Source organism: Amblyomma mixtum, chromosome 1, assembly GCF_055824585.1.
Source record: "Amblyomma mixtum isolate Tamu chromosome 1, ASM5582458v1, whole genome shotgun sequence".
Lineage (NCBI taxonomy): Eukaryota > Metazoa > Arthropoda > Arachnida > Ixodida > Ixodidae > Amblyomma > Amblyomma mixtum.
The window spans coordinates 200106303-200120068 of record NC_143012.1 but is presented as its reverse complement, the minus strand read 5'-3'; the positions used below and the strand labels follow the sequence as shown (position 1 = coordinate 200120068).

General features: G+C 47.0%; 1 protein-coding gene across 1 annotated transcript in view; it reads left to right on the top strand.

Annotated features, from left to right (window-relative positions):
* The first annotated feature begins 6657 nt into the window (after positions 1–6657).
* LOC149370530 (uncharacterized) overlaps positions 6658–13766 on the top strand; it is a 108961-nt gene continuing 101852 nt past the window's right edge. Inside the window, exons 1-2 of the mRNA XM_089577946.1 lie at positions 6658–6941; positions 11328–11724. Coding sequence (XP_089434072.1) covers positions 6822–6941; positions 11328–11724 — 517 coding nt within the window. The 5' untranslated portion in view covers positions 6658–6821. The remainder of the gene's footprint in view (positions 6942–11327; positions 11725–13766) is intronic.

Here is a 13766-nt window from a genome sequence, read left to right as displayed (position 1 = left end):
CGACGCGCGCAGCCGATGAAATGCGACGAGTGGAGAACTCCCGACCAGCGCCGCCCACTATGCTTCCACTGTGGCGAAGCCGGTCACGTCCTCCGGCACTGCCCATACAGAAGACTGGGCATCCGAGGGTTCTCTTACGATGCTCCACGACCCCGACCCGGCCAGCGACCAGCCGAAATCGAGGAGTTTTTGCGTCGGGAAGAATACTCATCGCCGAGCCGCCTATCACGTTCCCTGTCGCCATCGTCCCCACGCTTTGTATCTCCTAGCCGAGGTTACGCCATGCGTGGACGCTCCCCCAGCCCCCGAAGGTTAAACTAAATAAAGCAGCCTCTGGAGGTGAGGTTGCTTCTAAGCGCAATGATAAAGATCCTCCATCAACGAAAACATAAGACTATGCCTCAACTACGACGACCCCTACGACGACGACGACCCCTAGACAACGACGACCCCTACGAGACGACGATCCCTACGACGACGACAAAAACTACGACAACACCGACGACGACGACGACACGGCCAGACTTGAAGCCTTTACCGCTGCCCTTACACCTTATTAGGAACGCTAAAGGACTCTAAGTTCTCGAAGCATTCTCCGTGTTTATTTTCATTTTAAAGCATCGAGACAATGCTTCTTTGGGAGGGGGTAATGCCACGTATCATTGTAGTGTCCGTTCGTTCACGCAAGGCCGCAGGAAAGGGGTGTTATCATTTTTGTTCTTGACGCGAGAAGCGACTGGACTAATCTCGATTGACCACAGCCATAAAGAGTTGCATCTACGCGTTTCCAGATTACTCTAGATGATCTCGACCTGTTATCTAGAAGTTTCCTTGCCGGCTTTAAATTGAACGATGCCGCGAGCAGCGAGCATTCGTAGTTGGACGACTGACGAGCACGTTTGTTGCTTACGCCGCCGCCGAGTGATTCAGTTGTTTTGCGGGCGCAAGTCAGCCCAAATAAAGAGCTTCGTTTCCAAGTCTTATTGGTGTCTTCCCGACCGCTCGACTGCCGTCACTACAACGTGACAATACACACACACACATATATATATATATATATATATATATATATATATATATATATATATGGTTCGGCGCAGCGGGAGGTGAGCCATTATGGAGAGCGATGAGCCGGCGAGGCTGAAAGAAGCCAGACTTCGGCAGCGGCACGACGCAAGGAGGAGACAGCGCACCAAATAGACCGAAGAAGAGCGTGTCAAACGTCTCGATAAGCATCGTAATGACGACGGGGCTAGACGAGCTGGCTTAGTCTCCGACAGTGAATCCGCGATGGGTGAAGACAGCTCTCGCTACCTACCAGGTTTATCCAGAGTTAAACCACAGCCAATTTTCCCGTGCACTTCTACCTCCTCCGCCCGGGGAGTACTAGCAGAAGGAAGCAAAGGAAGAGCAGCAGATTCCTAAAACTGAAAGCTGACGGTCATCATTGTGCTGCCAAAAATGGCGATGCTATTTTGTCGCGTTGTGGTGCACATAGTGACTGGAAGTAACAGCACTTGCAATGGCGTGCCAGTGGGCCGAAGAAATGCCATCAAGGACACGTTAACCTGGAGGCCTATTTTATACAAAAGGTACAAATGGGACGCCTGAAAGTAACCTGACTTCCAGCGCACCATACGCGCAACCTATACTCCGGCAAGGAGAGGTTGTTTTCTTACTGAGAAATCCTGCAGGACTACAGGCTTGCAAGACTCATATTCCCCCAAGCAGATAAAACGCTCTCCAAGCAACAGGCCAAAGTCTCGCGTAAACTTCAAACTAACACCTATCCAAATCCCCAATTGTGTAGCTCCTATTCGGAAGGACTCTACTCCGACAAATGCAAAAATTGTGATAGCAAAGCCGATCAAATCATATGATCTAGAACTGCCCGTAGTCCCTACCCGCGAGTCAATTCACTACCGACTCTGGTAATTGGGAGGCTCTAATGCTCAGCCTCGATCCGGGGACACAGATCACGCTCCTCCAACTGGCTGAAGACCCCGCCGCTGCCCAAGGGATAGCGGCCGCCATTTAAGCGGGGTGCGACTTCGGGTCGCTCCTCTATATCCGCTGGAAATAAAGTTTCACAACCACCACCACCAGGGAGATTTCTTACTCTCTTCCTGTATTATTGGTTTTCTTTTTCAATGATGGACCTCACATTTCCCCTAGCCACGATTTCTTTTGAAGAGTGCTTGGCTTACCGCGAACAAGCTGCAAGACCAACTGTCCCTCATGTGAAAAGCCCTCTGAGCGGCTAACACAAAAGGTGCGCAAAGAACTGTATCTGCTTTCTTTTTCTCTTCTTGTATCGGCGCCAGATTTCTTCACCCTTTGGTGGTTCTTTAGAAAGCTTTCATTGTGTTTTAGGTCAGAATGAGAAAAAAATGGGGGGAGGGGGCGGGGGTGTTTGTACAACGTGCTCCCCTATCTTCGGTAACGACAGCGAGCCTGGTCACCCTGGCAAATGTTGTGAGCACAGAAGTCACCTGATGAAAGAGCCATATTTGCCCACAATATTTGTCCGAATCAGTTCCTTGCTCCACAACATCTGCTTTGCAGCAGCTCGCTCTACGAAATCTTCTTAAGGGAGACCCCACAGGAGAAAGAAAAATGAAAGAGCCCTTAGAACACATCATATAGGACTGCGCAATCAAGAACGTTTTCTTCACATTGCGCATCTGTGAATTGCAAGCTTAGATGCAGCTGTCACGATAAATAACGACAACATGGCTCGAGCACACATCCTGGCTGCTGCTGAGGCATCACAGGGCTGCTCTATTATGGTATGGTTGCATGAGGTCTTCCGTCCTCAAAAGTAATTTACTAAGAGAGGTGCATAACAGGGAAGAACAGAAACTTCGTCGGGTAGCTATGACATTTCAAATGAACAGTGCGAACTAGACGAGGAGAAATGTAAGTCATGCTAACTGCGTAATCTCACTTGCCGATCTCACGAACTGCGAATCAGCAATGCACTGATTCCATTTTCTGCCCCGCATTCAAAACTCTTTGCACGTGTCATGGCTAAGTCGCGCTACCATAAGCCATTAAATTAATCCTGCGCTCATTCTATGCAGCACAGTTTTAAGCAACAAACAGATTGTCTTGAGTAGGCTGCATACCCGAGTCAGCAGCTTCTCTCTCTAGCAGAACCAATCCTTTTAATTGTAAAGTCATCCCTAACACCTAAGGACAGAAAGCAAAATTGACCGAGCCCATAAAAAATAAAATATGGCTGGTGTTCACTAATGATAAGTTTATAACTAACCAGCCCGCTGCAAAATTTTCAGAACCTTTAAGCCAATCGACCATAGCCGCAACCTGGCGTGATGAGTGTTACCTAGCAACCTCTCGTGCTGTGTGCTCGCATGTCGCCTTCCTCACCTTCCATCCGTGCGTTCCGCTTCTTCTAATTCTCGGCGCCACTAGCACGGCGCCGAGAATTAGTTGGTAGCTCAGCTGAGCTGGTTCAGTCGAGAATGAAAGGCTAACTATATCGCCAGTCGCAGTCTATGTAGCCTCACACGGTCGTGTGAAGACGGCCAAAGAAGTCAAAGGCACAGCCAACACCGATGGAAAGCGGCCGGCAGATATGATGCGTCAGTCTGTGAACGTGGTGAGTGAGGCTGATCGCGCTGCTAATCACGAAAAAATAATGAATGCTTAAGCTCCGCTATTAAAGGTAGGACACGACAAGCTTTAATGGCTGCTTCAGCATTTCTATATCATGCAGTCATCGTTCTTTGTCCACATTCACACATTTCTCACATCACAGCTTGCATTCCTGTCTTCGAGCTCTACCACACTGCAGTTTAGCACATAATTCTACTCTAGTCAGTATATCATAATTTATCACGTCTCTAGTTCATGCCAATCAATACCATATTTCCATACGCCATTTCTATGCGCCACTACCAGACAAATCACCCCCCCCCCCGCCCCCCCTTATACTTCAAACAAATCAACGTGCCTGTGCTTCGTTGCTTATGCATGTCGTGTTATGCATCGCGTTGATTTGCCACTCTTTTCTTATTGTTTGTCGTAGTTCGTGCACATAAAACATTGCGACACTCTAATAAACATCACGTTAAAAAAGTGTGGCCAAGTCCATAGCGGACCTGGCTGCCAAGGTTTATTGGTTCGAATAATAAACCAAGGTTTATTAGTTCGAATTTCGATTGAAAGCTATATGTATTTTTCTTTAGGTCAAATCATTTACTTCTGCAAAGTGAAGACTTCTGCAAAGTGAACGCAAACGCCGACCTTTAATTTATATTACAAGTTCTCTTTTTAATTATTTTCATGCACGCGTGACGAAGAATATCTGCTGAATGGCAGCCTTAGCGCTGTCGCGTTATAAACAGATGAACCACCGCAGCACTTAAAGTGCCAGAAGGGGCGTAGGAGGCTGCTGATGGCGCACTCCTTCCAAGCCGCGAAACAGCCTGGAAACTATCTCCGCCTATAGTTCTCAAAATATAAGCGGGCGGAGACAGCAATGGCCCTGGCCCATCAGTGTGCAGCTACCGCAATCTATTAGCCATCCCAGATGGCTAACTTTTCCGGCCCTACATTTCACTTTTTCGACTGCACTCGACGAGGAGGTATCTATATCTATGTAATAGCTATCTAGCCCTTATTGGGGGCGCATCAAGACCTTTCGTGCGGGCGGCCGCGTCCCCCGCATCATACTGCCACCAGTTGTACCAGCCAAAGTACTCCGACAAAGATAGCCTGTCACGAACTGTTAGTGGTAGAGACAAACGCGAAGACAAAAGCGGTGCCCGGAATTAACATGTCACCACGGGCAATTTAAGAGAAAAACGCTGGACTCATCAGCAACAATACTTGATCTTTTATCGTAAGTAAACATTTTTTTACCTTCCAAGAGAAGCGAAGGGCACAGTGTGCTTTCTTTTGTCTACATAACCGAACGACACCATCGTGGTGAAGTGCTTCAAACATCACAAGGCTGCTTAGATTACTCTTCTGGCTACTAGTCTTCTGCAATAAATTATCCAGGCCTGGAACGTATAACACTGCTCGCATCTCTTGTCATTTTGTTTGCCGCCCGTAAAAGTCTCAAAATGTATTTGTGATACCCTCTGTGCTCCTATGTCCCCCTGCCTTACTTGGAGTGCCAACAAAGGAAAGCGCTGGCGTAGAGCGAGCAAACTTTCTATGGCCATACGGCTGAAAGAGCGAGACAACGCACACAGAAGGTAGTTTTGCACAAAACGATGCCCACTGAAAATTGTTCATTCATAGAAGAAAAACAGAATCAAAAGAAATGGCACTCCAAAACGCGTCAGCAAATGTGGGAAAAGAGCGTGCACAACGACAGAAAAACAAAAAAAAAACATGCTCTGAGTGCTATGGAAGAGCAGCTCATAATTCCGGTGTCTTTTTTAGTCCTGTATGCCTCAGGTATTTCTCACTTCTCATAACAGGAAGTCTAGTTTCTTATAGCTCATGCGTCAGATTAAAACCGAATAACTCTAGCGCGGGAATGCAAGCGCGCACAACTCAATATTTTTTTCTTATGAACGCTATCTGGAAGTTTCCAAATCATGACAATGCTCTTAAATGAGCAACTAAAAAATAAAGTAATTATTAACATGGTTGGTATGGTATGTGGTGAAATCTAACATCCCGAAGCTAGGCTATGAGGGACTTTATAGAGCAGGAGTCCGTATTAATTATACCACCTGGGATTCTAGCGAGCGCTGATGTGTCACAGAATACGAGCGCTTTTTTTTTTCCTTCGCCTCCATCGAAATAGGACCGCTGCGGCCGTGAGCGGAGCCGGGAGACAACGTGGCAGGTAAGCTTAAAATCTTGGATACCATTTAAGAAATATCTTGAATGCCACTTTACGTTGTTTGTTTAATCAGTCTGCTGCGTTCCGCTGTATGTCATGTCTGGCGGAAACGGCCACAAGAGCGCACCTTCAGATGGAATTCTGGACTAGGGATTTAAATAGCATCATTAAGAATGCTGTTCATAAATTGCCAGGGCACCTGAGGAAGTTAGGTGCGATAAATGCAAAAGCGTCCAATTTTATTATAATTTACTTCCAATTGCGTTCTAATTCTATTGCAGTACTGTTGCAATTATCTTCTAATTCTGTTCAATTTCTTTATGGTTGATGCAGCTCTAAGGACTATAGTGCCGACTGCTAATTATTTTTCTATTTCTTCGTTCAAAATACCACTAAATGTCCTGGAAGGAGGGTATTACATGGGGGCTCGGGGCAAAATTACATAAGATACACAATCGGTAAATGTACTTATTGCATAAAAAGTATGCGATAACAATGCGGTAATAAGCAAAAGACAACATATGCAGAGAGGCAGACTGTATGAAAAATACAAAATTTTAATATGCAGCAATAGATTTCGTACCGCTGCCTGTTAACATTTATTTTCCGCCGCCATTTATGACAGCCGCCCGATATTAGGCGACGCCGGTTTTTCGTGTCGGTCAGCCATGTAATACTTTCGCAGTAATAAAGTTCTGTTCATTTTTTTCACGGCTTTGTATGTGCCAAATGGAACGCCTAGTACATTTCTGTTGAGCCATTATTCCCCGTCTGTTTTAGTACCGCCGCCAAATCATGTGAGATATCTAGGATATTACTACCTTCTTCGGCGCGCAGCCGACGTTGTGAAAACAAAGAAGACAAAGCAGCCGGTAGCCATTGCGACAGAGCTGCTCCGTCTCGTGCCCTCGTGAAGAGCGACAGCCAGGAACAGCCTTCTAGAAGCCTATTCTGGGTGTTCTTTCGCAAGTAAGCGCCTTTGTACAAGACCATCATGCACGCAGGGCGGAATCCGTCGAGACCGGCGATCGCGGAGAAGCCGGCGAACCCGAAGAGCCTGGTGAACCCGAAGAGCCTGGTGGACCCGAAGATCCCGGTGAACCCGAAGAAACCGGTGAGTGCCGTACCGAAGCATTGGTTGAGGCCGAGCCTATTTTATTCTATGGGTAGGCATGATACAGTTCCCAATTATGGTGAGAGTTTGGGCGAGTAAACGCTTGAGTTCAAGTCTGCCACCAGCTGTATTGGCTCTTCATTGCGTCTGCTGCACGGTAGACCAGTGCAGAATTATCTCGTTTACGCGTTCTGAGCTGGTAGTCGTAGGAGCTGGCAATTTCTCATACCGAGGAATAGTGAACTGAAATGACGTTACTCTATACTAGCCACCATCGACGCTTGGCTAACTGTTCAGCACGCACGAGTTTTGGCATTTCCCCAGCGTCGCCATGGTGCATCAGTGTTCGGTAAGAAAATCGTCCCTTGGTACTCAGCAGCCCAAGGCCGCCTGTTTGCTGCAGTTATAAAGCCTTACGCCAGGAATTAAGAGTAGGAAGCAAATCTTGGCCGCATGTTGCTTCGTGCGTGAATTGGTTTTCTGGGCTTCTCTTGTTTACGAGCATTCTTTGGATTTAGAGTGCTGCCTCTGGCGCGTAGTGCAGAGGCAATTGCAGCCTGGTAGGTGGCAGAGTTGTTACACTTGTCTTTAACGCTTAGCGGAGGGAATAGGCGCCAACTTTATCTTCAGGGCTTCAACCAACCCTAACGTAACATATGCGATGTCGGTGGTCGCAGCGCGCAACCAGCAGTTTTGCGTTTGGAGGAGGAGAAAAAATTACCCGCCAATAATGTCTCAGTACTCGACTTAAAAGCGTTAGCTACGGGAGCTTCAAGTGTTTATATCGGTGTGCTCAGCAAACGTGCTGAAGACAAAATCCAAACATCCACCCATGTTTCCTTTCCGGCGATACCCTCTATTAAGACGCAAGCAGCGCCATGTACCTCGTGGACTTTGCATTATTATTGCGATATACAGCAACCTTCGCTGAATCCAGTTTAATGCATCATTATATTGGTTAATAAATTTGACAAACGTGTGCATCACAACACCACGAATCATTTGACACCATCCGAAACCCCTTTCTAGAAAGGGTTCGACTGTAATGGCCATCTGAACGTTCGCAAAATGCACGACTTGGGGGCGGAAAAGTCGTCGGTGCGAATCTCACACATATTTTGTTCTTCATCTCAATTAGTAATGTTATCCTGAGGAACGTTCCAAGTCATTTGACACCACTTCAAACATTCGGCGTCAAAAGGGTGGTCCCCAAATTATATCCAAATGGTGGTCCCGGGGGAGAGGGGTCCGACTGCGATGGCCGCTATTCTCGCACAAATATAACGGACTGAAAGTACAGGTATCAATTGAGGCGCTACGCGCCTATTATTGGTAAGTGATAAAGTGTGGTCACTTGGTTTCTATTTGGTCTATTTGACCTTCATTGCAGGCAGACGCGTCCTTGAAAAATGTAAGTAGTTAGAGCTAACGCTCTAAAACTTTTTGCACAACTTTAGTGTGCTTGTCTTCTTCAGTGGAGCCCTCAGTCGAATGTTCCATTTGCCGCCGCGATCCTACAGGCCCTCCACAGTAGCTGTAACTCGTCTTGTCGGTTGTGTTTGGGTTCCTTACAAAAAGACGAATGAAGATCACTGACTGATTGCGGAGTTATCTTACTATAACCCATTTTGCCGTCGTTCTCTCGAAATTGGCGCAATATTTAAAAGCGGCCTATGCGCTGGACTACTGGGCGTTTCCGCATTCTTTTGAATGACATGGTAGGGTAAAGACGCCTTGTGTTGCTGGGTGAGGTATCTGTTGCACAGGTGGTGTCGTGTCATTGCCAACGCGGTTGCTACCACGCGTTTCTTTTGTGCTGGCCTCTTCCTCCGCATCTGTGTTTTCCACCTTCCTTATATCGGCATGCGGCAGTGATAGCGGACCAGATGGAGACATTCAACATGCCGGTGCACTTTCTTTTTCTTCATTCGGTCTCAGCAGCTGCAGCGCTCTGCTGTTTGGTTTGAGCGTATCAGTGGTCGAGTAAGCAGTTAGGTCATACAGGCAAGCTATAGACCTCACAGGCTACTGCCTCTTGGGTGCCCCGCACGAGATTGACCAGCTGAGCGTCTGCTCTCGCTGAACCAAGCTAATGCGTACCAAGCTTAGCTTACCCTCTAACTTTTTCTCTCACCTGCGGACAACAAGCAATTGAATGAGCGGAAATAATGTAATTTCACCTCGATAACATAAACACTTGTGTGCAGTGGTGTCGTGCGGGGAACCAGGGGCGTGCCACGAATTCCTTCGTCCTAATAAGTTTTTACCTCCTTAAATAAATAGAAAGTTGTTGCTCTGCACGCAAAAGCAAAACGAATTTTTTGGTTCCGCGCTTCACTCTGAGACTTGAGACCTTACAGCCATGTCAGTAGCGGCCTTGACCACTATAAGGTACGGATGTAGTGTGGGGCGTCCGACGTTCCGAAGCGACACATGGGCTATGAGGGCAGACGTAGTGGACGGCTTCGGATTAATTTCGACCACGTAGGGTTCTGCATTGCACTCTTCCAGCCCACAGAACACAGGCGGTTTTGCACCTCCGCCGAAATGCCGCTTGCCGCTGCTCGGATTCGAATCAGCCACCGACCGCCAAAAATTCAGGGGGGCACTTTGTTGACCTAAACTGCGATGAGGCGAAAGCCTTAAGCGCGATGTTGCTGCTCGTGTCACTGAAGTGTGGTTAAGATCTTAAGTTTCGCCTCCAAGAGCGGAACGCGACAGCGTCTTGCAACGCTGCCACGGAGTCCATGCATAAAACGCCATCGCCCGTTCGGTTCTACGCCTTGCTCGTCGGTAAATTGTTTTTTGAGGAAAGGAAATGTATCTGTCTCTCATATCTCGGTATACACCTAAACCTCGCCGTAACGGGAAGGGAAGAAGGTGGGAGTGAACGATGGCACCGTATTCACTAGACGCGCCTTTGTGCATTCCAAACCATCGAGCTGGGATGGCGGAGTGATAGCGTGCGCACTCCAGAGACCGCGGTTTGATTCCAAAGCTCGGCCAATTTTCTACTCGGTTTTATTTATCTATCTGGTAAGACTAGAAAGGTTAAGTAGGCTAAATGGTTAATTAAACAAGAATCTAAACTCAGTCCCAATTACCTGGAGCATCACTATACGATCCCTTAAAGTGGTTGCATTGGTTACTAGCCTAAGTACAATTGGCCCCCTTTGAAATTCGCGCATGTGACGTCACGACCGTTTCGATCAACTGAAAAGCGTGACATTTCTGTCGACGACTGCTGCTTACAACGACGAGGCAATAAAGGCTTCCGACTTAAAACTGCTTAACAATAGGCTTATACCTTTGTTAGTGTCAATGATCCTTATTCGCACGTTCGCGCATTATTAACGTGATAGCGTAAAAGCCGCCCATGCGCTGTGAGGTGTCAATGCACGTTAAAGATTTGAAAGTATTGAGGAGTTCTCCACTGCGGCACCTCTTTTTTTCTTTATTCTTTCACTACCACTTCCTTCCTCGCCACAGTGCGCGGTTGAGGTGTTCAGTGACAATGTTTTCACCATCAGGGACAAGCCAGAGAGTTGCTTTCATTTCTGATAACCAGTCATTTACGGCGCCGTACAGCGGAGAGCCCGCCGGCAACGTGCGAGAGAATCGGCATTCATTTAAAATGTAGTGACGTCACACGTAGAGCGGCGCATTTTAAATGTGATTGCAACATCACGTAATTCTGAACAACGGTTGCAACATGAATGAAACGGGAATTTCCCCAGAAATAAGGTCAATTACATCTAAAAATGTGAAGAAAATAATTTAATCATACGAAAACATCGGTGAGATGGGAATCGAACCCTAGCCCCTTGGATCCCAAGATACATACACTACCCTTAGGTCACCGAGGCACATTCTTTCGATCTGGTTAAAGGCAGGCCTTGTGTGTCTTCTCCTTAGTGACCTCGACTGAAAAATGCTGTGAAGCGCATCCAAGCCGCTGAAGCGAGGCATTAATGCTATCGCGTGATACCTTTAAGGTGGACTGAGCTTAACTGTGTCCGGAATGTTGTAAGGCTGTGCTTACAAGATACCGTGCATATCGTCCCATAAATAGGATACTGAATCTAGGTCCGCCGTCAAAACCGAATGGTAGATTACTCTGCCGAAAGAACGTAATTTCTTCAAACCTAAACCATATCGCTTCTGATTTAATAGCCAACTGTATGAGGTCCACAATTACAATCAGGCTACATCCATCTATTCAAGGAAGCATGGGGCGACGGGCGATGAGCTTAATTTTTTTTCTCTGAAACTGCCTGGCAATGCAGCTCACTGCACGTATAAAAATATATATGTAGTATTTTGCTTCGCTACATAGAGACTGTTTGCTTTGCTGACATCGCAAGCAATTATACCGTCTGTGTGCAGGATCCCAAGGTGTCTAAGGTACAGGGGATGCAGAAGGTGCCCCCCTCGCCGCCCACAAAAACGCCGTCGCTGACCAAGAAGACCTCTCGTCGCAAGAAGCGTCTGGCTCCTCGAACTGCCTTGCTCCTTCTGCTCATCATCATACTTCTTTTATTTTTGGGTGGCTTGGTCGCCATGATGGCCTCTCGATCTGTATTGGTAACCACCACTCAAACAAGCGGTGGTTCGTCAAAAGTGACGACAACTACCCCAGTCGCGCTTTTTCCGTTCGAGGAGGGCAGATTCTACGATTGCTTGCAGGAGCCCATTATGCAGTGGGTCGGCCGGGAACAAAATTTCTCCGAGCTGCTGGAAGACGTCACGCCGTGGAGATACGACATCATAATGAGCCTGAATGGTGAGCATGGCCTTCACTGGCAGCGAATGATTAGCGCACAGTGCGAGCGGAAGGGGGTCTAGACAACGCACATGACACTAATCGCGAACTGTGTGCCACGTACCGGGAGGAATGCCTGTGCGCAAGCGTAATCGGAGGGGACACTTTCAACCTTTGATGCCCTGGGATTAGAAATTTCAAAGCGTGCAAGAACCCTGGATACGTGGCAATGCAGGAGGCACCCACAGACCCAATTTTAGCAGCTCTTTACCCTTACAGTAATACGCTATAGACAGTCTATAGACTTCTTAAATAATCTATTGCCTTCCTATAAATGCCTTTTCAAATCATAGTCTATAAAATTAAGTGAACTAAAAGTATGGCCATAAATCTATAGACTGTATAGAGATTGTCTATGGAATCCGTATTGCTTATACATTACTGCCTTCCCTCTTCCTCTTTATCCGTCCGTCCATCCGTCCGTCCATCCATCATTTGCATTGCCTGTAGAATTTGTCTATAGAAAGTCTATGGACTTTATAGAAAAAAGTTTACGGACAGTTTGCAGTCTGTCCAAAGAAATTTTTGTAAGAGAATTGTGATGATCAGCCCCGTTATTGTGTATAAACAGAAGCACAACCGCTGTTAATCATGATTAACTTTTGCTAGCTTTCTTCACAGCACTAACGATTGTTCAGGAGAGGTATACGGATGCACCCATATATATATTGTTAGAAGCACGGAATGCTTGGTTTGGAAACGATAAGGATTGCTGGTCGGAAAGTGCAGTGAATGAAAACCAATGTTTCGTCGGTGCTCTCACCGGGAGTAGTGCACTGCACGGGCTCGGGCCGGGCCGGGACGTGATCTGTTTGCCGGGCCTGGGCCGGGCCCAGGCCTGAAGTTGCGGGCCCGGGCCGGGCTCGGGCTTAAAGCTGCGGACCCGAGCCGGGCTTTGGTCCACATAGAAACGGTGTTCGACTATTCATTCACTATTTCAGAGTGAAGTACACAACTGCGGCATTGGAGCAGCGATACGGATGAGCTATGGGTTATAGTACGCGCTGAGAAAAAACTAAGCTTTATTCATATACTTATTTATTTCCTTATTTCCACGCCGTGGTGGCTTAGTGGTCAAGGCGCTTGATTACTGAGCCAGGGAGCCAGGGTTTGCTCCTGGCCTCGGCGGCCGCATTGCCATTTAGGCGACAAGCATGACAGCCATGTACTTAGTAGTATCATTGCTCGTTTAAGAAACCCATGCGGTCGAAATGATTCGGAGCCTTCTGTATTGGTGTCTCTCACAGCCTGACTCCCCTTGGGCCATTAGGCCCCAAAAACATAGGCTTTATTTTATGGCTATATTTTTCTCATGTGAGAAAATTCACAAACTAAAGCACGTTTGGTTTTCTTTTTGATCAGCTGACCGGAACGTCTCGGAAATGAAATAGCCACAAAGCTCACGAGAGTTTGTAAATCTCATCTCATAACCACATCTATCCCTCCTCGCTTCTTCAGCCTGGTTGACATGACAAATGTTTTGCCCTGTAAGTGATCACGTGGTTCGCGCGTTATCTTCTGCTCCACCAGCAAGAGTAAAATTTAACAAGTCTTAATTGGCCATTGATCGTTCGTCATCCCAAAACATGCCTATACACTATTAGAAGTGCATTCGGGAAGGGCATATTAGTTATGGCGCTTATAGTTTTCAAAACACATACCGTGAAATGCTCAAGCCTTTTAGGCTATGAGTTCAGCCGGTGAGATTGCGTTCACTAAAAAAAACGTGATCCTACTGCTTGCTAGGCAGCTTTAATGTTTATACTTCGCGGGCGACAAAATATAACTGGTTAGAATCATGGGGGAATGCAAAGTAGACTATTACGCGCGTGTGCAGCCCTTTTTATTTGTCTCTCCGAACTTCCGAGTTTTTATCTTCGCGCACCTACACGAGGTCACTGTCCAAAAGAGGGCCTGGCGAGCACTACTCTTAATCACTTCTTTCTGGGTTAAAAAGAACCAACTTTCTGCAAGCCAAACTGTGGTTTCAGAACCTTTGTCGG